The sequence below is a fragment of the Microcebus murinus genome, chromosome 6 (assembly GCF_040939455.1).
Source record: "Microcebus murinus isolate Inina chromosome 6, M.murinus_Inina_mat1.0, whole genome shotgun sequence".
NCBI classification, from domain to species: domain Eukaryota; kingdom Metazoa; phylum Chordata; class Mammalia; order Primates; family Cheirogaleidae; genus Microcebus; species Microcebus murinus.
Genome location: NC_134109.1, coordinates 26,882,110 through 26,907,667, shown reverse-complemented (window position 1 = coordinate 26,907,667; position 25,558 = coordinate 26,882,110). Strand labels below are relative to the sequence as shown.

Genomic DNA, 25,558 nt, shown 5'->3' with positions numbered 1-25,558 from the left:
AAATTAATAGAAACCATTTAAAGAAATGATTTGAAATAACTTCTTTTAGTCCTCTTTAAATTACCTCAAAATCCTCATCCTACAGATGTTTGAATCTGAATGAATCTGAATCTGAATAAATACCTCTTATTTTGCCCAAAAGGAAGTTCACCGAAGAGTTTAAAAAGTACCCTAAACAGAAGGTTTTAATGTGTTTTTATTGATTAGAATTGTATACAGTTGTAATCCCTCTATCATACATGTAATATACAGTAACAATCAAATATCTGGTACTAAAATAAGTTACTGACAAATACTAATATTGAACACACAATAATTCTATTAACAAAAAAACCCCAAAACCACTGAGTTTATCTTTAAAAATTTAAATAAAGGCCATTATTTCACAATTTGGAAGTCCGAGTAATCCAGCTTTGAGATGACTTTTTCGTTGTTGAAGTTTGCTTTGTCAATGTGTGATTTGGGACTTCCACTTGTCTCAAGCCATTCCTGCATATGACGCACCTTGGAGGCGGGACCTTGCAATTGCCCTTGCACTGTGCCCCGGTCAGTGTTCTGGACCCAGCCTACCAATCCCAGCTTTTTACCCTCAGCCTAAAGGGAAAAAGAGAGAGAGAGAGAGAGATCCAGTGAGATAGAACAAAGTAAGGCTAAAATCTGTTGCCAGAATCTTTGCCTAGAATCAATCCACTGGAACTAATTTGATATTGTCCAGAACAGTCAAAAAAGAAAGACAGCAAGAAGTTATCTTATTGCTGATCTTAGCATGAAGCATTGGTCACTTGAATCCATTTCTATCTTCTATTCTATAAAAGCCAGGCACTACAGTTTTTCACTATGTAGTCAATTTGGTTAAGCAAATTTGGTTAAGTACCAAAGACATAAGTCCAAAACAGATGCTTTGAAAATGATCCCCTAAGGCTGACTGTTTTAGGATATTGGGCTGTATCTTGCTCATTTTCTTTTGTCCTAATCAAGCATCTGTTGGGTTTGTTAAATAGAAAAAACATGAAGTTATCTGATCCTTCCCTTTGTCTTTAATCAGGACCACACCTAAACGTCCAGATGAATTAGTGTCCATTACATCTTTAAAAATCATTAGAGAGTATTTCACAATTTCCTGGGCAACTCATCTAATTGTTCTCAGTGTAGAAAAACTGTCCAACCCAATAGCTTTATGTTGTATCCAAAGCCCACTTTCTGTCACACTCCTACACAAGGAAAGCAGTTGGTGATCACCAACTGAACACCAAACTTTCATGAGACTATATAACTATTAGGTTTTCACTTGACTGTCTTCTCATTTGTCTAAACAATCACAATGCCTTTAACACAGTGACTGCCACACTAGAAAAACAATTTTTTTTTCCTTGGGGCCACAGTGTTTTATTACAAAAATAGAATAAAAACTTCAAAAACAAAACGATCCTTTCTAATTTAATGAAAAAGTTATTATTTTTTATTGTTTTCTGTGTGTGACTTATATGCTCCCAAGGTGAAGAGATATGTGAGTTATATATGGTTCAGGAGGCTCTGGGCACAAAACTTGGTCGAGTTAAATATAACTCACATGGCAGTTAATGTGTTAAAGGTTGAATAAGCTATGAAGAGCATTTAATCATTATAGTGGCTCTTTTCTCACCTGTTTCAATGTTCTTTCCTTTAAGTCATTAAACTGTGGCAAGACTGAATTTAGGAAAGGTAGCAATGTTTTAGAGGGAATTTTATTTTTGTATAAATATATAATTAGGATATTATAAAAGTCATTGATTATTAATCTATCTTAATAGAAAGTGTTGAATTATAAAAGAAAATGGGAGTTAACATGATTGCATGTCAAAATGCCAGAGTACCAACCTAGTAAATGTGGGAAATTGCTGGAATTGGCCAAACAAAACATTATGCACAGCAAAAAATGTTTGATGAAGAACTAAAATATCCATCGGATCACTTATGTTCAAAATGAAGATATGTTTGCATAATGAACAAGAGACTCCAGTCAAACAAATAACAGTTTAAGAAGAGATACAGAGGGAATTAAGGAATGAAGAAAAATAGGAAATACCTACAGCATGAACTGCTAAGTGCCAAAGAAGACAGCATAAAAGAAGAATGCTGAGAATGGATTTAGAGGAAGACTCCATGCCAACTGACTTTATGCTTAAATTAAGCTAGGGAGTTGGCTATCTCTAGTTCTTAGAGTTACCTTATATGGTAAATAGATACAAGAATGTGCAGTTTTGAGGAGGAAGTTGTAACAAATAAATCTTTAAATTGCAATGTTATTTATCTTAACTCCTGAGAGTGAACAAAACACTCCCAAATTTGACCAGTGTTGAGAATGGGAATTTTCTACAGGTTTCATTTGTAGACTTGATTCTTATTTTTTAAATGATGACATAATGTTGCTGATTCGTGTTCAGTTTTAAATATCTATTTAAACAAGTAAACAGTGTTTCTTCCTAAGAAAATTCCAAAAAGCTAATTCTACCTGGTAACCATATTTCTGCTTAAACAGTCATCTGTTTTGTTTTGTTTTGTTTTGTTTTGAGACATAGTCTCACTCTCTTGAGTGCCGTGGTGTGAGCCTAACTCACAGTAACCTAAAACTCTTGGGCTCAAGCGATCCTTCTGCCTCAGCCTCCCGGGTAGCTGGGAGTACAGGCACGAGCCACCATGCCTGGCTAATTTTTTCTATTTTTAGTTGTTTAGCTAATTTCTTTCTATTTATAGTAGAGATGGGGTCTCGCTCTTGCTCAGGCTGGTCTCAGAACTCCTGAGCTCAAGCAATCTGCCCACCTAGGCCTCCCAGAGTGCTAGGATTACAAGTGCGAGACCCCCCCCATGACCACCCCCCCCCCCCCCGCCTGTTCTTTTTTAAATCACACGCTCACACACACTCACTCTTACTCTCACATCTGATATTTTAAGGAATATAATGACCAACTCTAGTTGCAATTTAAAAAGAAAGTCCCCTTGAATCAATAACCTAGAATTCTACCTTAGGATACTAGAAAAAGGAGAGCAAACTAAATTGAAAACAACCAGAAAGAAGGAAATAATAAAGATTAGAGGTGAGAAGTTAACAAAGAATAGAAAAGCCGAGAAAAATCAATAAAACCAAAAGTTGGTTCTTTGAAAAGATCAACTAAATTGGCAGCCTTTAACTAGACTGATCAAGAAAAAAAAGACAGAAGGCTCAACTTATTAAAATCAGAAATGAAAGAAGGGACATTACTACCAAACCTTACAAAAACAAAAAGAATTATAAGGGAATACTATGAACAATTATATGCCAACAAATTAGATAACTTAGATGAAAAGGACAGATTCCTAGAAAGATGAACTACTTAAACTGAATCAAGAAAAAAATAGAAAATCTGAACAGACCTATGACAAGTAGAGAGATTGAATTAGTAATCAAAAGCACTTCCCACAAAGAAATGCCCAGGACCAGAAGCCTCCACAGGTAAATTCCACCAAATGTTTAAGAAGAATCCCTCACCAATCCTTCACAAACTCTTCCAAAACACAGAAGAGGAAACACTTCCCAACTCATTCTATTAAGCCAGCATTATCCTCATACCAAAACCAAAGACATCACAAGGAAAAAAAAACCACACAAAAAAACTATAGATCAATATCCCTTATAAACATAAATGCAAAAATCCTCAACAGAATATCAGCAAACCAAAGCTAGAAACATACAAAAAGGATTATAAACCATGACGAACTGAGATTTATCCCAGGAATGCAAGGTTGGTTCTATATACAAAAAATAATCAACTTAATCCACCATATTAATAAATAAAAACTACACAATCAGCTCAATAGATGGCAAAAAAAGCATTCAACAAAATCCAACACTCTTTTATAATAAAAACGCTAAACAAACTAAGAACAGAAGGAAATTTCCTCAACTTGATAAATGGCATTTGTGAAAAATCCACAGCTAACATCATACCTAATAGTGAAAATCTAAAAACTTTCCCCCTAAGATCAGGAACAAGACAAGGATGTCTGCTCTTACTGCTCTACTCAATATTATACTTGAGCTTCTAGCCAAGACAGAGAAAAATAAAGCACAGGCATTCAGATTAGAAAGGAAGAAGTAAAACTACCTGTATTTGCAGATGACATATCAATATACAGAAAATCTTAAAGATTTTATACACACTAGAACTAATAAAAAATTTTACAAGGTCGCAGCATATACGAGTGGTACACAAAAATCAACCGTATTTCTATACATTAGCAATGAACAATCGAAATGAAATTAAGGAAACAACTCTACTTATAGTAGCATCAAAAAATAATAAAATGCTTAGGAATAAACTTAACAAAAGAATTGCAAGCCATGTAGGAAAACTATAAAACATTGTTGAAAAAAAATTAAAGAAGATCTCATAAATAGAAAGACATCTGTCTTACTTAATATTGTTAAGATGGCAATACTCCCCAAACTAATCTACAGATTCAAAGCAATTTCTACTGAAATCCTAGCTGCTGTTTTCACAGAAATTGACAAATTGATCCTAAAATTCACAGGGAAACATAATGAACCCTGATTAGCTAAAAATAATCTTGAAAAGGAAGAACAAAATCGAAGGATTCACACTTCCCAATTTCAAAACTTACTATAAAGCTACAGTAATTGAGATACTGTGGTATTGGCCAGAGGATAGTGTCTTAGTTCCTTTTGTGTTGCTATATGAGGTACCTAGAGTAGTTGAATTCATAGAGATAGAAAGCAGAATCATGACTGTAGGGAGTTAGGGGAGGAGAGAATGGGGAGTTTGTGTTTAATGGGTATAGTTTCAGTTTTACAAGAGGAAAAGAGTTCTGTGGATAAATGTTGGTGATGGTAGCACAACACCGTGAATATGCTTGAGGTTATTGAATTGTACATTTAAAAAATGGTTAAAATGATAATTTCTATATAATGTGTATTTTACCACAATTTTAGAAACAAATGTTATACAATTTCCAACTATTTGGGGATTTTCCAGTTATCTGTTACTGATATGTAGTTTAATTCCACTGTGATTGTGGAATGTGATTCCACATTTCCACAAGAAATGTGATTCCACATTTCTTATATGACTTGAATCTTTTTAAATTTATTGATACCTGAAAACAAAACAAGCAACAACAAAAAACCACAATGAGATACTACTTCACACTCACGAGGATGGCTATCATAAAAAAAGGCAGTAACAATAAAAAAACTCATTCTCATTCATTGCTGGTGAGAATGTAAAATGGTAGAGTTGCCTTGGAAAAGTTTGGCAGTTCCTCAAAAAATTAAACACAGAGTTACCATATGACCCAGCAGTCTACTCCTACATATATATACACCCAAAGGAATTAAAAACACTGTCTACAACAAAAAATGTACATAAATGTTCATGGCATCATTATTCATAAATAGCCAAAAATTGGAAACAACCCAAATGTCCATAAATTGATGAATGGACAAATAAAATGTAGCATATCCATACAATGGAATATTACTCAGCCATAAAAGGAATAAAGTACTGATACATACTACGATATGGATAAACTCACTCACTATGTTAAGTGAAAGGAACCAAACACTAAAAAGGTCATAGTTGTATGATTCCATTTATATTAAATGTCTGGAATAGACAAATCCATAGAGACAGAAAGCAGGTTAGTGGTTGCCAGGGCTGGGGGGATGAGGAGTGAGTGTTAACAGGTAGGGGATTTCTTCTGAGATGATGAAAATGTTCTGGAATTAGTGCACAACTTTGTGAATTACACTAAAAATCACTGAATTATATATTTTCTTTTTTTTTAAAGCCAGTCAAATTTAGCAGTGGGGGGTTGAATACCAACTTTAGTGGCACTAATGTTAACAAGTGAATTATATATTTGAAAAGCAGGAATTTTATGTAGCAAAACAAAACAATTGTAAAGACAAACATATATTTAAACAATTATAAATAATAAAGAGTAAGCTATAGTCTAATTAAGGAAAAAAGATGGCATTTTCTTTGCATTGTTTACTGCATTTTTAATTTTCTCTGTAAATTGGAGAAAGATATGCTCTATATACTATCTCATGCTTTTTCATCAACAACTGTGATTAATCTTTAAAGCTGTCACCTCAATTTACTAAATCATAGTAACCTACCCTGCATAATTGGTAACAAAGCTAATGACTTTTAGCAGTTCTTTTTTTAACAGGTACTTCCCATGAGTATGAAACAGGAAGAAATAATTTGCAAATAAGTAGAAAAAGAGGCATTGACAACTAACATTCATATATTAAAAATTTAGACTTGAATCTTAAGTACTACAGTCCCAGAAATGGGATATTTAAAATGTTTTAAAGTCCTAACTCATTATCTGTGGGGTTGGAGACACATTGGTAAGGCAATAGCCCGATACCCCCCTACAAAAGGCAGAAGGGAAATTGAGATTGCATTTGAGTGTGCATGTTGAGTGAAGATTAGTGACATTAAAGCAGAGGTAGAGGCTGCCAAAAGTTTGTTCATCCCCTCAAATACTCCTTATTAGTAGGAATACCAGACTCCATGTTCATTCAGCATTACCATTACCTATTCTAGAATGGATAAAATGTTTTTTAATTGGAAAAAATTCAGCTGGAAAAGATAAATGCTCTTTCAAAAGCAAAAAGGAATTAAGTGGAGAATTGGAGGAAGGTTGGAGAAATGAAAGAGGTCTGAAGAAAATGCAGCAGCTACAGAAGCATTTACATAAATTCCATAAATGTCATCAGTTTATCTAAATACCATCTCTTTGATCAGTGTTAGCTTTCCTACAAGAAATGTGACTTGGTTTGATGTGCCACAGCTGGGAGAATGGGAAAAGCCCTCTATTCACCTTGGAAGAGAGAAGCATCTAGATGCTTAGACACTACTATTAGAAAAACATCAGTAATAGCACCAGGTAAATCTTTCATTTATATCATGATTTTCCGACTGCACAGCATTTTTATACTCATTGCTCTACAAACTACCTCTCCGCCATGCTTCTACCAAACAGCCAGCTGCTTCTACTTTACATTTGCCAGGAACATGTCTCTTGTTCCCATGCTCATAACCAAGGTATGTCCCCGGAGCCTGTAGACCACATACCTGAGTATGCTTGCGGAAAAACACCCCTTGCACCTTTCCAAAAATTTCATAATCCACTGATATTAAGGTGTTCCCTTCTGCCATGCTCAAACCTGTCAGAAACCAGGAAAGCAGAAAAAGGAAGGATTATTCCAGGCTCCCCAATCCTGAAATCAGAAAGGACCACCACACCCCACACTTCTTCAACTTTAACCACTGCGACCTCTCCTCGACCGTGAAGTTAGATGTGAATGACTAGATAAGGTAAGGCGTATGTGGGAAGTCACAGCGAGACGCCTGGGCGGGGGAGCTTGGGTCGCAACTGCCCACAGAGGTCTCTTGCGGGGAAACTGCCTGCTTACCAATTCCCTCCTTACACCCATGCCCAGTCCCACCCCCTCCCCACACTTTTTCTCTTCCCAAGCGGCCGCCAGAATCCCGTTACTAACATTTCAGGGCTAAAAGAACTGCACCCCGGGGTCCTCTCCCGGCTCACCCTCCTCGTCTTCCCCACAGGCCGCCGCGTTCACTCGGGGACCACCAAGCCAACCGGGACCACCACGCCAACGGTTCCTCCAGCCGCGCAAACCGCCGCGCCCGGAAGTTTAGAACGTGGCTCCTCCTTCGCTGTCTCTCTTGCCTATCATCTCCAGCGGACCAATCAGGGACGGCGCCTCAGCCCCGAGCCCACCCAGAGGGTGGGACTTCAGGACGCGGTCGTCGCGTTGCCCAGTGAGCTTTGGGTCGAGGGATCTGTCCAGGGTTTTGGCTTGGTTTTCACAGACCTAGCCCTCGCCCCTCCTCAGTCACTAAGGCACCCCCTTCTCATTTTTTTTGTGGGGAGAAAGGTACAGACGAAGAAGCAGTTGGGATACATTCAGTTATTTAATGAGTACTGACAGCCTACTGTCTGCCAGGCACTGTTCTAGGTGACTGGCATACATTAAGAACAAAACAGGATCCCAGCCCTGGAGGAGCTTAAATTCTGGAGGTGAGAGACAAACAATAAACATCATAAATCAATAAATTGACTAAGACACATACAACCTTTCTGTCCTGATTTTCTTTCAGTTCTCCTGAAATTTTGGGTCAGAGGAGATACAGATCCCAGTGGAGGTTATTTCTACTTCTGGGCTTCTGGCAGCTGCCCACCAGAGTCTACCATACTAAGAAAATGCCAAATAATGCTTGAACAAATAACTAAACAAATAAAGCAAAAGTACAAGCAAAATAATTCATGGCTTCCAGAATCACAATTCAACTAAACAAATAAAGCAAAAGTACAAGCAAAATAATTCATGGCTTCCAGAATCACAATTCAATCAGTCAATCTAAGCCAGATGACTAAATTGCATGACTTTATTTTGGGAAAAGGGAATTGTCAAGGAGGATGGTTAAAATTATAGTTGATTTGTAGACATCTGAATCCAGCTACCCTTATGATTGAGAATGTGCATGAAGGAAACTGTGTTTATTGTTCCTCTGCGGATTGCTTGTATACATTACAATATTGTATAACATGATTCTCTATGTGAATATGCCAGGTTGTCAGACTTGGCGAGGCAATATGAGTTTGCAATGGTAACCATGGAAATTCATCATTCCACTAGTTCCCCCCTACGGAGTAAGGACCCATATTCTAGAGAATCATAAAACCTTAGTGCTGGGTTGGGGGGGAGGGTGTTAGTGGTGAATGAGCTAGATTTTGTGCTTGGCAATATTGAAAATAACAGAGTACCTGGCTGAAGTTATACCTTTCCCAAAAAATTCATTTTTTTAAAAAAACAATTTCTCTATAGAATTCAAAACCTACTGAGTGCCTAATATGTATAAGACACTGTAGGATATGCAAAGATGAATAATATATAATCTTTGCCCTCAAAGAGTTTTTAATTTAGTGTAAAGGACAAATACGCATGCAAATAATGACAATAAAGTGTAGTGTGGTAATTTAATTTCATGAAAATCCATTGAGAGGTCATCATAAATCATCCTTGTGCTGTAACAAGGATAAAATATTATGAAGGAGAAAAGAGATTAATTCTGACTGGGAAGATATGGAAAGGGTTTTTGGAGGAAACAGCATTTAATTCAAGGTTACACAACCACAACCACTAAGTGATGGAGCTGGAATCCCATAAATGCTCCCAGTTCCTGGAGCTTGGGGTAAGATAGTACCACAAAGTGAGGAAGTATAAATGGTCTGCTATGGCTAGACCAGGGGTTCCCAACTCTGGCTACACCTTAGGACTTTTGGGGAAGCATTATTTATTTTTTATTTATTTAGAGACAGGCTGGAGTGAAGTGCCCTGATCATAGCTCATTATAACCTCGAGTTCCTGGGCTCAAGCAATCATCCCATCTCAGCCTCCTGAGTAGCTGGGACTACAGGCATGTACCACCACACCTGGTAAATTTTTAATTTTTTGTAGAGATGGGATCTCACTATATTGCCCAGGCTGGTCTTGAAGTCCTGGCCTAAAGAGATCCTCCCATCTTGGCCTCCCACAATGCTGGAATTATAGGTGTGAACCACCACACCCAGCATGGGGAAACTTTTAAAAATATTGATGCCCAAGCCTCACCCCAATATTGCTTTCCAGGTATTCTTTTTTGTTTTTTGAGACAGAGTCTTGCTTTGTTGCCCAGGCTAGAGTGAGTGCTGTGGCATCAGCCTAGCTCACAGCAACCTCAAACTCCTGGGCTCAAGCAATCCTACTGCCTCAGCCTCCCGAGTAGCTGGGACTACAGGCATGCACCACCATGCCTGGCTAATTTTTTCTATATATATTAGTTAATTTTTTATATATATATTAGTTGGCCAATTAATCTCTATTTATAGTAGAGATGGGGTCTTGCTCTTGCTCAGGCTGGTTTTGAACTCCTGACCTCGAGCAATCCGCCCACCTCGGCCTCCCAGAGTGCTAGGAGTACAGGCATGAGCCACCGTGCCCGGCCTCCAGGTATTTTTAATGCAGAGCCATGGTTGAGACCCACTGGGCTAGAGTCTGGGGTTTATTAAGGGCAGGCAGGGCCAGAAAGGTAGACTGGACCTAATCTGGGAGGTAGAAATATGCTACATTATGTGTTTCAACTGTATTCTACAGGTAAAGAAGAAGCTACCAGAGAGGGAAATGATAGGATCATAAGTATTTAGTAATTAGCTTGTGTATCATTTCACTGTGTATACATACAGCAAAACATCAATTTGTATACTGTAAATAAATATAATTTTTGTCAATAATATCTTAATAAAGCTGGGGGAGATGTATTTAGGATGATTATTCCAGTAGAAGTATGAAGAATGGGTTTGGGGCTGGGTGGCTCACGCCTGTGATCCTAGCACTCTGGAAAGCCAAGGCAGGAGGATCACTCAAGGTCAGGAATTTGCAACCAGCCTGAGCAAGAGCAAGAGCAAGACCCTGTCTCTACTAAAAATAGAAATAAATTAATCGGCCAACTAAAAATATATAGAAAAAATTAGCCAGGCATAGTGGCGCATGCCTGTAATCCCAGCTACTTGGGAGGCTGAGGCAGAAGGATTGCTTGAGCCCAGGAGTTTGAGGTTGCTGTGAGCTAGGCTGACACCACGGCACTCTAGCCCAGGCAACAGTGAGACTCTGTCTCAATTAATTTCTTTCTAAAAAAAAAAAAAAAAACCCAAACACACACACACACACACAAAGAATGGGTTTGGGAAGCAGATGTTGAACGCAAAAATAGAAGTTAGGAGGGTGATGCCATGCCAATGAGAAGTGAGGAAGAACTCACCAGAGGCAGCAGAAATGTACAGTAAGGCTTATATATGAGAGATATTGCAGAAATAAGCTACATAGAACCTGCAGTCAGAAGGGAAAGGTGACAATGAGGGAGGAGTGGAAGATGACTGATGCTATGAGCATGCCGGGGAACACTGGGAAGAAACAGACTGGGGAATGAGGAAAGGACCAGGAGTTTGTGTTCTGTCTTACTGAGTTCAAGGTTCCTGAGGAACAATCATGTGAAGGTGGTAAATAGGCAGTTGGAAATTTGAGTCTGTATCTAAGGAGAGAGACTAAAGCTAAGCTGGCTATCATTTTTTTTTTTTTTTTTTTTTTGAGACAAGAGTCTCACCCTGTTGCCCAGGCTAGAGTGCCATGGCGTCAGCCTAGCTTACAGCAACCTCAAAATCCTGGGCTCAAGCAATCCTCCTGCCTCAGCTTCCCAAGTAGCTGGGACTACAGGCACGACCATGGCTGGCTAATTTTTTCTATATATTTTTAGTTGTCCAGCTAATTTCTTTCTATTTTTTTTTTTTTTTAGTAGAGACAGGGTCTCACTCTTGCTCAGGCTGGTCTTGAACTTCTGAGCTCAAATGATCCTCCTGCCTCAGCCACCCAGAGTGCTAGGATTACAGGTGTGAGCTGTGTGCCCAGCCAGCCGGCTATCGTTTAAACAGGTAAAGGCTGGGTGTGGTGGTTCACACTTGTAATTTTAAGGCTCTGGCGTTGGGGTAGGAGGATTACTTGAGGCCAGGAGTTCAAGACTAGCCTGGGCAATATAGCGAGACCCTGTTTCTAAAAAAAAAAAAAATCAACTACGGTGGCATGTTCCTGTAGTCTAGCTATTCAGGAGGATTACTTGAACATAAGAGTTCACGGCTACAGTGAGCTATGATCATGCCACTGCACTCTAGCCTGGGCAACAGAGCAAGATTCTGTTTCTAAAAAAATTAAACAAGTAAATAATAAAAATAAATAAATAAAAACATAGGTGAAACCTGAAATTTCAGTATTTTGTTGAAGCCATTAAGAAAGAGAATGTCTGGAACTGCATATGTATGAGAAATAAGAGTGCTCAGGAGAACATCTAAATTTACAGGGCAGATGGGGGAAAGATACAAATGCCAGAGACCTGGAAAAAGATGGAAAAAGAACCTGAAGGAAGAAATTAAGATGGCACAGGAGCGAGTGAGAAGAGAGTTCTCAGGGGTTGAATGATCAATAATGTCAAATGAGTAGGTTGAAGAAATGAAGCTTTGGTCTTTGGCCATTGGAAGGTTACTGGTAGCCTTGCAATTAAATAAAGTGGAGAGAGTAGAAGCCAGAGCACAATGGACTGGACAATGAGGGGGAGACGAGGCAGAGGGAGCATCAAGTGTAGAGAATTCTATTATGAAGACTTGTGGATGAGATATCATCTCACTCCAGTTAAAATGGCTTTGATCAAAAAGGCAGGCAATAACAAATGCTGGTGAGGATGTGGAGGAAGGGGAACCCTCGTACACTGTTGGTGGGAATGTAAATTAGTGCAACCACTATGGAGAACAGTGTGGAGTCCCTCAAAAAAACTAAAAATATAACTACCATATGACCCAGCAACTCCACTGCTGGGTATAAATCCCAAGGAGAATTCAGTATCTCAAAAAGATATCTGCATTCCTATGTTTATTGCAGCACTATTCACAATAGCCAAGATTGGAATCAACTTAAGTGTCCATCAATGGATGAATGGATAAAGAAATTGTGGTACATATACACAATGGAATATTATATAGCCACAAAAAGAATGAAATCTTATTTGCAACAACATGGATAGAACTGGATAACATGTTAAATGAACTAAGCCAAGCACAGAAAGACAAATCTTGCATGTTCTCATTCATATGTGGGAGCTAAATATTAAAAACAATTTTTCTCATGCAGACAGAGAGTAGCATAACAGTTACCAGAGCCTGGGAAGAGTAATGGGGGGCAGGGATAAAATGGGGATGGTTAATGGGTACAAAAATATAGATAGAATGAAAAATATTTGTAAGCAAAACAAAGTGGCTATAATCAACAATAAGTTAGGGTATACTTAAAATAACTAAAAGAACAGAATTGGAATGGTTCCTAACACAAAGAAATGTTAAATGCCTGAGGTGATGGATGCCCCAATTATCCTGATTTGATTAATTCACCTTGTATGCCTGTATCAAAACAACACAGGTACCTGTAAAGGTACAACAAATAGTTGTATAAAGATATACAACTATTATGTACCTATAATTATTTAAAAAATTTAAAAACCTGAAAAAAAAAAGAAGTCTTGTGGAGAAGAGGAGAAATGTATGGTGAATGGGACCAACATGAGAGGTGTCAGGTTAAGGGAAATGAGGTTTGTTTTGCAGGGGATAGTTAAGCATATTTTAAAACCAAAGAGGAATTTATGAAGAGGCACAACTTAAAGTCAACAAGATTCAGGGGTAAAGTGAGGGAGTCAGTTCCTGGAGGGAGGCTGGGAAATTTTGCCCGAATGGAGCAAAGCTGTGAGTCAGGCCAGAAGCTGAGACAACTGGGACCCTGAGTAGAGTGGGAAATAGTTGGAACTGCAAATATGGAGAAGGCAGTAGTCAATGAGGGATGAAAACAAGGAATTTAAAAAAAAAAAAAAGGACTGCCTGGAGGGCCCACCAAGGAATTCCTTTGAACATATAAAATCTGTAACATGACATGTGGTATTAAAACTGACTACTGCTATCTACATTATTTTCCATGTACATGCATCCTTTGAGTTGTTACAGGAAAAAAAATGTACTGGCTGTTCCAAACAGCTTACACAAAGGAACTGAAGCGTGAAGAAGACAAATAAACTGTCTTCTGAGGGTAACAAGTTGTAGAGCATCATTTAGTGTTGAAACCAGGTTATACTGATTATGTTTGATCTGGACGTTAACTTATTATCATTACATTTGGCTGAGTCATTCCTGGGGCCTAAGTAGAGACAACCAGAGTTACCACGTGAGTGTAAAACATTATGATATCAAAATAATTAGATTGGCCACAAAAACTATCCTGGAAAGACAGTGAGTAGCAAAATATAAACCTGTTAAGAGTATTGGCGGGGAGAGCACGGAGAGAGTACGTAGCCATACCTGGGGCACGTCCGTACAGAGCGGCGAGCGTGCTAACAAAGCCTATCAGCAGGCCCACGCCCGCTACGCCGGCGGACGCGGGAATCTTGCGCAGGACGACCCCGGGGCGCATCTACGGGTTCCGCCCTTCGTCAGACAACGGCACGCCCCAGGGTCTGGGAGCATAGTTCTCAGAAAAATGCAAGCTCTTTGATGCAGCCCCAGAAAAGCCTCTCCTGCCCCTCCCCCCCTCCCTCGCTCCCCAAGGGCAGGGCTGGGCGGAGCTGCAGACTTGGCCGGACAGCGGGTCAAGTGACACTCAATCCGGCCGCACCCCAAGCCCCGGCGGCCCCGCATCGCGTGCGGACTGCGCCTGCGCGCGCCTCCCGCGGCGGAGTTCGCGATGAGAGGCGGGGTCAGTGCGCCCGGCTATCCCGTCTCCCGGCAACGAGAACAACAGAGGCCTGCTGAGAGCGCCTGCGCGGCGGTCGTTTGTGTGGGGTCGGGTCTGGAGAACTAAGTCCTGGGGCTTGTGTTGAGCAGGAGCTGTCCCCGATAGTCTCAGGTACGCGGAAGGGCGGGGAGACATGAGGTCAACACCTCGCCCTCCCGAAGGCTCGAGGGGCAGGAGAGCGAGTGCTTGTCCCCAAAAGCGGAGTCTCCAGGGCGGGTACCCGGCTTGACCCTCCAGGCCAGGACCTGACTTCCGGGTTCCGGATTTAAAACCGGTCATGGCCAAGTCAGATGGCCCCCACCTCTCAGGTTACAGACTTTCCACCTCTGCGCACGCCACGGGGACTCCTTGGGTGAGGGTTTGATAGTCGGACACCTGCTCCAGGTCCTGATCGGTCTCTGTGCTCTTTGGAGTCAAGCACAGTTCCTGCAGAAGGGAAGCCTGAGAGCTCTTTGCGCCAGTCACTACCTCTGGGCTGCAGCTTTCTCACCTGTAAAATGGGTGGGGCTGGACTCGGAGGGAACCCTTCAGTTTACAGTTTGCATAAACTTGGGCCAACAAGGGGAAGTTGCTTGTCCTGGGTCACAGGCCTGAAAACTGACTTTCAATCCAATAATCCAATACTCTTTCCATCTACTAAAGAGCATACTATGTATGGCAGAGACTGGTACTGGTGAAAAGCTAGGTGGTAGGAACAGCTCTATCACCTTCATTTTTCTATCCTCAGGGCCTAACACAATATCTGGCACATAATAATCACTCATCAAATGCTTACTGAACAAAAGCTCTGGCACATCAAGCACCCCTATCCACAGAAAGTCTTAAGGGAAATGTGGACAGGGCAAATGTAGAAACAGTTTACTTTAGCAGCCGAGGGTGAACCTCAGACAAACTCTTCATGTGTTTCTGGTTTAAATCTCCCCTAGGCTTCAGTCTAGGCCCTGAATGGCTGGCCTTCAGTTAGCGCCACATCTGCCTATGGGTGTTATGCTCCCACAAGATAAAGCGGAAGCTCCAGGGCTCCACTCAGCAAAGCAAGACCCTTATGAACAAGGTGACTCTTCCCAGCAGACATCAGTGGGGCACCTGAGGAACAATTTCCAGCAGAAGCTTTTGAGCAACAAAGAGCCAATGATGGATAATGTCTATGCTCACCCAAAGTGGAACGCCTGCACTAAAGCCCGGAGCTACTCCCATCCCCACTGTGCAAGAAGTGATCCCCAGGGCCAAGGGAAGGGTTTGTTTTACTCCTCAGTCGCTCAGTCCCGCTATCTCAAAGCAAATAACCAAGACTTTATCCCCTTTACAAAGAAACGAGTTGGGGTGGACCGAGCTTACCCACTGAAACCTGTGGTCTACCGGAAGTCTGGCAGTATAAGTGAGGTTGGCACTGATGGGGACCACAATGTCAACCCAAGACCCCCTGAGCCAAGAGAGTTTTCATACAGCAACTTTGGTTTGAGGAACCGGGCAAATTCATCTGTGGTTGGTACTGTTCTTGCTGCCATGCAGGGGGAGAGGGCCATGGCAAACTTCGATAGAACCAAGTGGATGAAGATGCAAAGACTAGAAGCTGCAGGGGAGAACTTAGAGGAGGAAATCCGAAGAAAGGAGATTCTCCTGAGGGAAAAGCTGAAGAGGACAGAGGAGGAACTCAGAAGGATACAGAAGGAAAAGGTACAGGCAGAGGAAAATGAAAACAGAGAGCTACAGAGAATGATACTCCTCAGGAGAACAGTTAAAGGTAATAACAGCAACACCATGTACAAACCTATCTTCTCCCCTGAATTTGGGTCTAAGGAGGTGTTCAGTAGAGACAGGAAAAAGCATGAAACTTGGAGACGGTCTCAAGAAAATTCTAGCCCTTTCCAGTTCTCTGATTACGGAATCCAGAGTCTCAAAAGGGAAAAACTAGCGCCAAGCAATAACATCCGAGACCGAGTCTCAGAGCCATCAACAGAGAAGTTTTCTCAGCCTTCAGAAACACCAGGCAGTATTGTGCAGGGATACACCAGAAATTCTAGCCTGTCCAGGGCACCAGACTCCTCAGGGTCCAGCGGCTCCGCTGAAGAGCCTGAACTGGGCAAGTGCAGCCACTGTGGACGCAAGTTTCTTCTGCTCAGGCTGGAGAGACACTCCAACATCTGCAGCAGGATGCAGGGTTCCAAGAGGAAAGTGTTTGACTCTTCCAGGGCCCGGGCTAAAGGCACAGAACTAGAGCAGTACTTGAACTGGAAGGGGCCAGCTTCAGTCAAGGTAACAAAAGCCTTATGGATTGACTTTGTGTGGGGAATCATTGGAAGGGTCTGCTATGTCCTCACCAGTTTTCTTTAGGGAAAATTCATGTGTCATATAGGAAGAAAGTGAAAATTAACATTTCTTGATTACTACTGTGTGCCATTCACTGTGATGGGAGCTTTTCGTGTGATCCTCGCCACTCTGAGGATTTCATTATCTCTCATTTTATCAATTCAAAAATCAAAGCTTAGGTTAAGTGACTCACTTGAGGTCACAAACAACTTTAAGCAGCAGGGTCACCATATAAATCTTGGTTGGAATGACTCCAAAATCTAGATTTAAAAGATATATCGTTTTGATTATAAAAGTAATACATGTTTACTGTGGAAAATTTAAAAGATACAATCTAAAGAAAAAAATTATGCAGCCTTTCATCATCTGGAGTAAACTCCTTTGCTCTTTGCAACATACTCTGCCACCTCCCAAGTTAGGATCTGTTATCACTCCTTTAACTGTATCTACCCTTTCAAGATTAGCTCAGTTTTGATATCCTTCTTAGTAAATATTAATACATGAAACACAACTAAGTTTGGAATTCTTCTTCTCCTCATTTAGAGTGTAAACACCTTGAAAGCAAAGGACTTTCTTTTTTTGGCTATCTCTCAAAACATTCTTCCCTTTAGAAAAACATGGTTGTAAAAAGTACGGATTTCAAGACACTTATGTGATAAGTTTACTTCATAGGCACATCTGGACAGATCTGGAGAAGACTGTCTCATAAATAGTCTGCCAAGGATATGCCACTTGGTTTGTAAAATGGGTGTTTCACAAAGTGTGGCATGCCGACAAACATTTTTTATTTTATATATATTTTTTCCCTAACTTGAAGCAGTTAGCTGGATATTCTAGTATTTTTGGAGTGTATTAGAAAAATATAACAACATATATTAAGCCCTTGATTTCCAGGGATCATGAATTTAAAGAAAGATGTTAAGTAATTAATAGTAAAGGAGATAAAGTGAAAGTGATACGAAAATAATCAAAGTTTGGGAAAGCCAAACTTTAAGATCATAGACCATATGATCTCAAAGGCCTCCAGCTAGCTCTAATATTCTAGAAAAATAAGAGAGCGGCATTCTGTTTTCGTTTCTTTCCAACCCTTCTTCTGCTGTGCTGGCGCCTCTTGTCCATCAGGACTTTACAGTTTATGTGAATCTTTGCTGGGGCCTTAAACACTTGCATTTATGTGATGGCTGTTAGAAGTCATTTATAATTAGAGTTCTTTCTTTCAGTACAATTTGGGAGATCACCACAAGAACGTTTCTTCTGTGTTGAGAGACAACCTCCCTGAAATCTAGTTTCCAAAAAGAAGTCAACATTTTGTTCTTGCAGATAATGATACGATGGCCAGTTACTGTTCTTTCCTGTTCTCTTTTTGGTCTACGCAATAATCCACTGGGGAGTCACTCTGTCCCACTATAGTGATTTATTTTTGGCCAGAACCTAAGAGAATCATGTGTTTCTTAAATTCCTAAGTTCAGTAGCTGTGATCAGCTGAGATCAGATGCCTGGCTTTGTGGAAACTAGCATGTGTGGCGTTGAGGACACCAAGGCAGAAGGGACCTGGATTGAGATGCACCCCCCTCCTGGGAATGTCTCAAGTCTTTCCACAGCTCTGTGCCTTTGAAAGCTGAGTGGTTGTATCTTCCTGTCATTCCTCTGGTGTACTCACAAGAATAAGTGATATTTCTGGTATCTTTTAATCTGTACATAACTTCCAGCAGACTTACACCTCTCATCTCTTTACTGGACATTTAGGAACACATCTGTGTGCTTTGTGCTTAGTAAGTGTTACTTGAATAAAATTTCAGTATGCTGAAGAATTAAAGTATAGGTACCATACACTTGAGGAACTTTCCCCTAATTGAATTCTTTTAAAGGTTCCTGGAGACTGCCTCTAACACTGACTCTTGCCTCCTTGTCTGTTTCAGTAAGAGTCTCTCCTAATGGATCCTTCCTTTTCTTTTGATAGTGTTTCTTCCTATTATTCACCATCAGTGATGTTAGATTACCAAGACCTATTTTTCTTATTTTAAAAATTTATTTTAATTTAAATAGTATTTGCATGCATCTGAAAAACGCCTGTTGTACCCAAGTGACCTATAATGCAGATAGCAGGATCCCGCCTTATCCCTCTCCATCCCTGAATCCAGTCCCCAGAGGAAGCCTTCAGTTCTGTTAGATAATTCTTCTGGTATGCATTCCCATATTTCCAAATAATGTGCTTCTTTTCTGGATTTATCAATTTTCCACATTATCTGGTGACTTCAGTGAAAATCTTTTCCATAGCCTCTCTCCCCTACATTTTTCCTTCCCTTATCTTTCCACTATAGTTCAATCAAAATTTTAGGTTAAATCAGGAGTCAGCTTTTACATTATAATGACCATGTAAATTTTGTTCAATCATGAGTAAATCCATTCTGCCCTTGTCCGCACGTACCTGGAGTTAATCATTGACTTATGTTTTCATTTCCTTCATTTTCCACATACCTGCCTCTAATTTATTCCCCTAAATGATCCATCTGATGTCAGACATCTGTTAATGTTTTTGTAAATGCTCAGACACCTGTCATAATCTATCAGTTTGATTTTTTAATTCTGGAAACCTCCCTTCCATCACTCTTTTCCCTCCTGCTCTAGGCTGGACTGGTTATTCTCTGGGCCTGATGTAGACCTGTTGTCCTGGGACTTCTTTTTGCTTCTCTTCTGTGTTGGGTCCCCTGTTTCCAGCATCTTGTGTTTTCTTTTTTCTTGCATTACTCCTTGCTTTGCTGAAACTTACTAAGAAAGGTGCACAGCAGGTATATTTTTTGTCTTGGAATGAATGAAAATATCTATATAAGAGCCTCCTATTTGGTAATTGTAAGTGGAAGATAATTTTGATAGAACTTTTTTTTTTTTTTTTAGCACTTCAGGTCTTTTTTTTTTTTTTTTTTTTTTTTTTTTTTTTTGAGACAGAGTCTCGCTTTGTTGCCCAGGCTAGAGTGAGTGCCATGGCGTCAGCCTAGCTCACAGCAACCTCAAACTCCTGGGCTTGAGTGATCCTTCTGCCTCAGCCTCCCGGGTAGCTGGGACTACAGGCATGCGCCACCATGCCCAGCTAATTTTTTATATATATATCAGTTGGCCAATTAATTTCTTTCTATTTATAGTAGAGACGGGGTCTCGCTCTTGCTCAGGCTGGTTTTGAACTCCTGACCTTGAGCAATCCGCCCGCCTCGGCCTCCCAAGAGCTAGGATTACAGGCGTGAGCCACAGCGCCCGGCCCAGGTCTTTTTAATAAACAAATTTGTCGAAAGTTCCAAGGTACAACAGCAGCCTGATAGAACTTTTAAGGCATTTTCCTCTAGCTTTTAGCATTCAGTGTTACTGTTGAGAAATCTAATGTCATTTTGATTCCTGTTCACAATATGAAACGTGTTTTTTTTCCTTTTTTAAAAGCTACAGGCTGGGGGCGGTGGCTCACACCTGTAATCCTAGCACTTTGGGTGGCTGAGGCAGGTGGATCACTCAAGGTCAGGAGTTCAAAACCAGCCTGAGCAAAAGCAAGACCCTGTCTCTACTAAAAAAAAATAGAAATTACCCGGACAGCTAAAAATATATAGAAAAAATTAGCTGGGCATGGTGGCACATGCCTGTAGTCCCAGCTACTTGGGAGGCTGAGGTAGGAGGATTGCTTGAACCCAGGAGTTTGAGGTTGCTGTGAGCTAGGCTGACTCCACGGCACTCACTCTAGCCCGGACAACAGAGTGAGACTGTTTCAAATAAAATAAAATAAAATAAAATCTTACAGAATTCTCTATTCTAAAATTCTGAAATTTTCGAGTGATTGTGCTGGATATTTGGTAAGCCATTTTAGTCTCAAAACATGTGACCTTTAATTCTAGGAATGTTAATTGTATTATTTCTTTAATAATTTTCTCCTTGTGTTTTCTGTTCTTTTTGGAACTCCTATTGGTAATATGTTGGACTTCCTGGATTGACTTTCTAATTTTTTAATCTTTTCTACTTTCCATTTTGATCTTTTTTCCCATTCTGAGAAATTTCCTTGACATTATTTTACAACATTTCTATTTAATTTTTAGCTCTCATAATTTTAATTTATAATCGTTCTTTCTGGTTCTCTGGTTGTTCCTTTTTTATAGTATACTCTTCTTGTTTTATGGATACAATGTCTTCTAATATTCATTTTGTTGATATTATGGTTTTTCTGTATTAAAAAAGTTTTCTTCTGCTATCTGCCTCGTTGCTGCTTCCTGAGTTTTTATGGACTTTTTGGGTCTTTTTCTTGTTAGCACTTTCATCAAATATCTTGTGGTCCTTGGCTGTCCATTCATAGTTGAGCGTAAATGGGGCTTGTTGACTAAGGACCTTCATATTAAGGCTATCAAATAGCCTTTTAATTAGGGTATCCAAGGTCAGTGTCTGAAGGCTTCTCTGGACTGCTCAGTGCATCTAGGAACCTTCTCTTTCCTTCGAGGATGTCAATCTGCTTGGTGCTCTGGGAGCTGAGGGAGGAAGGAGGCTAACAGTTCTGTAATTTGGTATATACACTTGGATTTAATCCCCATTTTCAGCCCCAAGATTAACCCAGTTCTCTCTCAGTTCTGGAGTTCCTCAGTCTGAAACCTGTCTGGTTCAATCTCTCCAGAGAATAAACCCCTATTCTCCTGTGGGGGTGCTGGGGGTGTCAGACACTTGGATGTGCAAGGTGTTAGAGGAGCTGTGGGGTCTAGCTTGTTTTCAGCCCTGAAACTACCCACTTTCCACTACCTGGCTTATTTTCTTGATGTATCAATCCCCTACATTATCTGGTGACTTCCTTTTATGGAAGCTGTGGGTGAAAATCTTTCATATCCCCTTTCAGCTTTTCTAAGTGCTGAGCCTCTCAGGGTTCCAATGGGAAAATGGCTTGCCTCGCAGTAGTATCCCCCTTTGCAGGCCAGACACTCATCACTGTTGCTCCTTTCTTGTTCTTTGACCTTGTGGATTAACATCCTTTTTATTTCTTTACTATCATTCTAATGGGGACTTCAGAAGGAGATGAGATAAATGCTAAGTTGAATGATCAGTTTCCCTTTTATTTTTATTCTTTATTTTTTGAGACAGAGTCTCGCTTTGTTGCCCGGGCTAGAGTGCCGTGGCATCAGCCTAGCTCACAGCAACCTCAAACTCCCGGGCTCAAGCAATCCTGCCTCAGCCTCCCAAGTAGCTGGGACTACAGGCACGTGTCACCATGCCCGGCTAATTTTTCCTATATATTTTTAGTTGGCCAATTAATTTCTATTTATAGCAGAGACGGGTCTTGCTCTTGTATCAGGATGGTTTCGAACTCCTGATCTTGAGCAGTCCGCCCGCCTTGGCCTCCCAGAGTGCTAGAATTACAGGTGTGAGCCACCGCACCTGGCCTCAGTTTCCCTTTTATATTATAGGCTGATCCTCCTCAGAAGAGCAACTGGAGGCAGAAGCATGAATCTTTTATCCGTACCCTCCGCCAGGCTCGGGAGGTCCAGCAGGTGATTGCCAAAGGTGGAAACCCCTCAGACTTGCCTCCCATCCTGCCTGCAGAGAATTCAGACTATATTCAGTGTCCTCACTGTAGCCGCCACTTTGCTCCCAAGGTGGCTGAGCGACACATTCCCAAGTGTAAGACCATCAAGAACCGTCCTCCACCTCCAAGGAAGCATTATAGTTAAGCAGACGACAACAGTGGCAACCTGCTGTGATGGTTCAGGCTCTGCTACTTCTCTTCAGCAGTAAATGGGAGTAGAATTTGATGCAGGGCAGAAAGAAACAAACTTTTAACATCCCTTAGATCTGCCTGCAGAGCCAAAATCAGTGAGGAGAAAGCCATGGCTAAGCAGCAGGAGGCAGAAGGAAGCCCCAGCTTCCCACTAAATTACAACCTCCGGCTGGTATGCCTTATGTTATTGCCCTCAGAATTGATGGGTGAAGACACTGAAGAGTACTGAGCAGGCTACATTAAAGCTCTTTTTTCTCAAGCCTGACTTGTGGTTTTTGCTAGTGAAGTGCTTGCATTTGGTCGTGCCTTCAGGCCACTGCATGTATGTTAGTGGTTCCTGTTAACTCTTCTTACTCTTGCATGAAGTTGGAGTTATTAGGATGAGTTGGTGTCAAGAGGAACATGGTCACCCAGATGGTTACTCTTATAAAAGATAATAAGATTTTGCTGTAAGGCATTATTAATGGAAATCTACTCCTGGCCTCCCTGGTGCATGGTCATGGCCAAAAGCCAAAAAAAAGTAGGTAAGGTTTAGGCCCCACTGCCTCCTAAACCTTCCCTATGGTGTACTGTGTAATAAAGGAAACATCTTTATGTACTTTACAGGGCAGGGAAGGGGGAAAGCACATTATACTTCTTTACCTGTTTTCTAATGGGTTTCACATGTTAAAGAAAGAAACCTCAGTTTCAGCTATTGCTAGCACTGCTTTCAAATTAAGTTGGTTGAATGATTTTTGAAATCAGGCAGCAAAATCTACCATCAAAGCAAGTTGGGACATTGCAAGTGTCACATGTTCCTGCCAATTATAGCAGAGTCAATTTCTATTTGAGAAAGTAAACTCTGAAGGGAAAAGGACTGAATCTTTTATATTTTCTTCGTGTAGAATAGTGCTCAGCACAAGTTAGGCCCTCAGTTAATGGGTTTTGGAGATTTAAAGTTAAATAAAAAGATGAATAAGCCTTAGACTTGTGAAATGGGAAAACTAGTAAGTTAATATCTGACAGACTAATATTAGTTTAGATAGGAATGAAGCTAGCACAACAGATCTGAAATCTCAATAAGATTACTGTTCTGAGAGCACCACTCATACTAAACTAATAAGTTTAAATCCTGGAGACAGGGCAGACAACAAAACCATACTTTACTGAATAACAAATGGCCACTCACTCTTGTTCCAGTTCCTCTGCAGCTTCTGTTAGGTGGCTAGGCTAACAGATTAGACCAATTTGAAATGTGAGTTTAAGGCTTTAGCAGTGAAGCTGGAGGACACTAGGCTGAAAAAAATTATTTACTTAAAGAGGAGCATATATTGAATTGCTTTGCACTTTTTTTTTTTTTAATTGTTCCAAAGGAAAAGAGCACATAATGAGGCCTTTGGTTAGCTCCTTAAGGAATCCTCACATAGAGACATTGGACATTTAACCCAATGTGCGCATTCTCCAGCCAAGTTTAATGAAGTACACACTCTAAGTTTCACACTTGATGTTAAAAGCAATAGATGGCAAGAATAAGCTGTGGCCAAGGACACAAAGTGGTAAGTAGCCTGTGGACTGCTTTGCCCCACAGATGTTTTATTGGGCTGGCACAGCATTAAACATGCGATCTGACACTTCAAAATTGGGATATGGAGCAACTCTTGAAAAACTGGAAGTTCTGGAAACACTGGGCCAGCAACATGTAGGCACAAATTGGGTGGGGATCAGAATCAGTTGCTTTCAGATGAGGTTGGCAGCACCACCTGGCCTGAGGTTTGGGATCCCTGGATGATGTTATTAAGGTCACAGATCTGGGTCCTCCACAGAGAACAAATGTATGAGCGGGCAGTGCTTTCTATAGACACAAGGAAGCAGTTACTCATGTGAATGTTACTAAAGAAATAATAGCCAATGCCTTAGTGGTTCCCTTTGATCTCTATGTGTTCAGGCCTTGATTATACTAGGAATATCTATTAGTCTTTTAAATTTAGCTTCATCTGGTCTTTGGGAAGAGGTAAGAACCCTTTTCTGTCTGTCTCTTCCTGGATAGCTCAGAAGATGATAGTGGATAATAAATGCTGCTTGTTAATGTCTGTACTTTATATTACTTTATCCAAGAAACTTTAGTGCAAGTAAATGTTATAAATTTTAAAGTTCAAAATATTAAGCCATGGGAAAAATTTCCTTGTGAAACTCACATGGAAACCCATTTCATTTAAAAATGTATGTGGACGTGCTGAGACAGTATTTCTTAACAGCCGTGTATTTACTTCACAGCAGCTTCTGGCCAACTATTTGCTTTCAGTCATCAATTTATCACTCTTCACAACTACACAGGAGGTAGCAGAGATGTGACATAGTGGAGTTTTTCTCCCTAATGTTCATGATTTTGTGAGATTTAATGACCAGCACATTTATCTCCACAGTTAATCACTGAAGCAATAAATGATTTTTGGCTTTGCAGCAGGAAGGAACATATTTTATAGTCCTGACTACAGGCCCCTCTGCCCTGACACTATCATGAGTAATACTTCTTTGGAGGCCCAGGATCTCATTTGAATGAATTTATTTAAAATATATTCTTGCTCCTCAGTTGTTCTTTCTATTATGATTGTGAATATACGGCAAACCAAATGAAATTTGAGTTTTACTCTGCTTTTACTTTAACCTTTAGTGAAATATGAAGCCAAGAGAAGTTATAACTTGGCTGTGCTATTAAACCAAATACAGTTCGCCCTCTTTGAGGGAAAAGTTTAAAAACATAAACTGGCATAATCACATGGAAAAGCCCCCCGCTGAGACTAAGGAGGTAAGTACAAGAAGGGATCCTTCTTTTAATGGCTCATTTTCTTCTCCCCCTACACTTTCAGTGCTGTCTTTTAGACATTTTTTGGGGAAAAAAGGACATGATTCTCCTGGCAAGAATAAGAAACTGGAAAGAAGCAAAGATTATTTCTGTGCAAATGTCCCTTGTGTTGTTTCTGTTCCAAGAACATTTATTTATTTACATAAAGACTCACTGAATCAAAGGTTCATGAAAGCCTAGAATCTGGGTGTTTTAACCCCAGTGACTAAGGTCTGTGTGCAGGCTTACTGAGGCACAGCATTGA

The 25,558-nt window shown here is 40.4% G+C and overlaps 2 protein-coding genes across 6 annotated transcripts; one reads left to right on the top strand and one right to left on the bottom strand.

Moving 5' to 3' along the window:
• Nucleotides 1-178: 178 nt before the first annotated feature.
• Nucleotides 179-14,389, bottom strand: ACYP1 (acylphosphatase 1). 3 transcript variants are annotated; one of them, XM_012742194.2, is made up of 3 exons: nt 13,999-14,389; nt 7,125-7,216; nt 179-594 (listed from the first exon to the last, which is right to left on the bottom strand). In XM_012742194.2, exons 1-3 carry the CDS (start codon nt 14,108-14,110, stop codon nt 379-381), a joined length of 420 nt encoding a protein of 139 aa, XP_012597648.1. In that variant the 5' UTR covers nt 14,111-14,389; the 3' UTR covers nt 179-378. The 3 variants fall into 3 exon arrangements, with proteins under 3 accessions (XP_012597648.1, XP_012597662.1, XP_012597656.1); XM_012742208.3 differs by lacking the exon at nt 13,999-14,389 and adding an exon at nt 7,553-8,075; XM_012742202.3 differs by lacking the exon at nt 13,999-14,389 and adding an exon at nt 7,600-8,071.
• Nucleotides 14,390-14,438: 49 nt separating this feature from the next.
• ZC2HC1C (zinc finger C2HC-type containing 1C) lies at nt 14,439-22,737 on the top strand. 3 transcript variants are annotated; one of them, XM_012742181.3, is made up of 3 exons: nt 14,439-14,542; nt 15,358-16,687; nt 22,177-22,737. In XM_012742181.3, exons 2-3 carry the CDS (start codon nt 15,377-15,379, stop codon nt 22,423-22,425), a joined length of 1,560 nt encoding a protein of 519 aa, XP_012597635.1. In that variant the 5' UTR covers nt 14,439-14,542; nt 15,358-15,376; the 3' UTR covers nt 22,426-22,737. The 3 variants fall into 3 exon arrangements, with proteins under 3 accessions (XP_012597635.1, XP_012597630.1, XP_075859975.1); XM_012742176.3 differs by having other exon boundaries at nt 14,440-14,542; nt 22,162-22,737; XM_076003860.1 differs by lacking the exon at nt 14,439-14,542 and having other exon boundaries at nt 14,576-16,687; nt 22,162-22,737.
• Nucleotides 22,738-25,558: the final 2,821 nt, after the last annotated feature.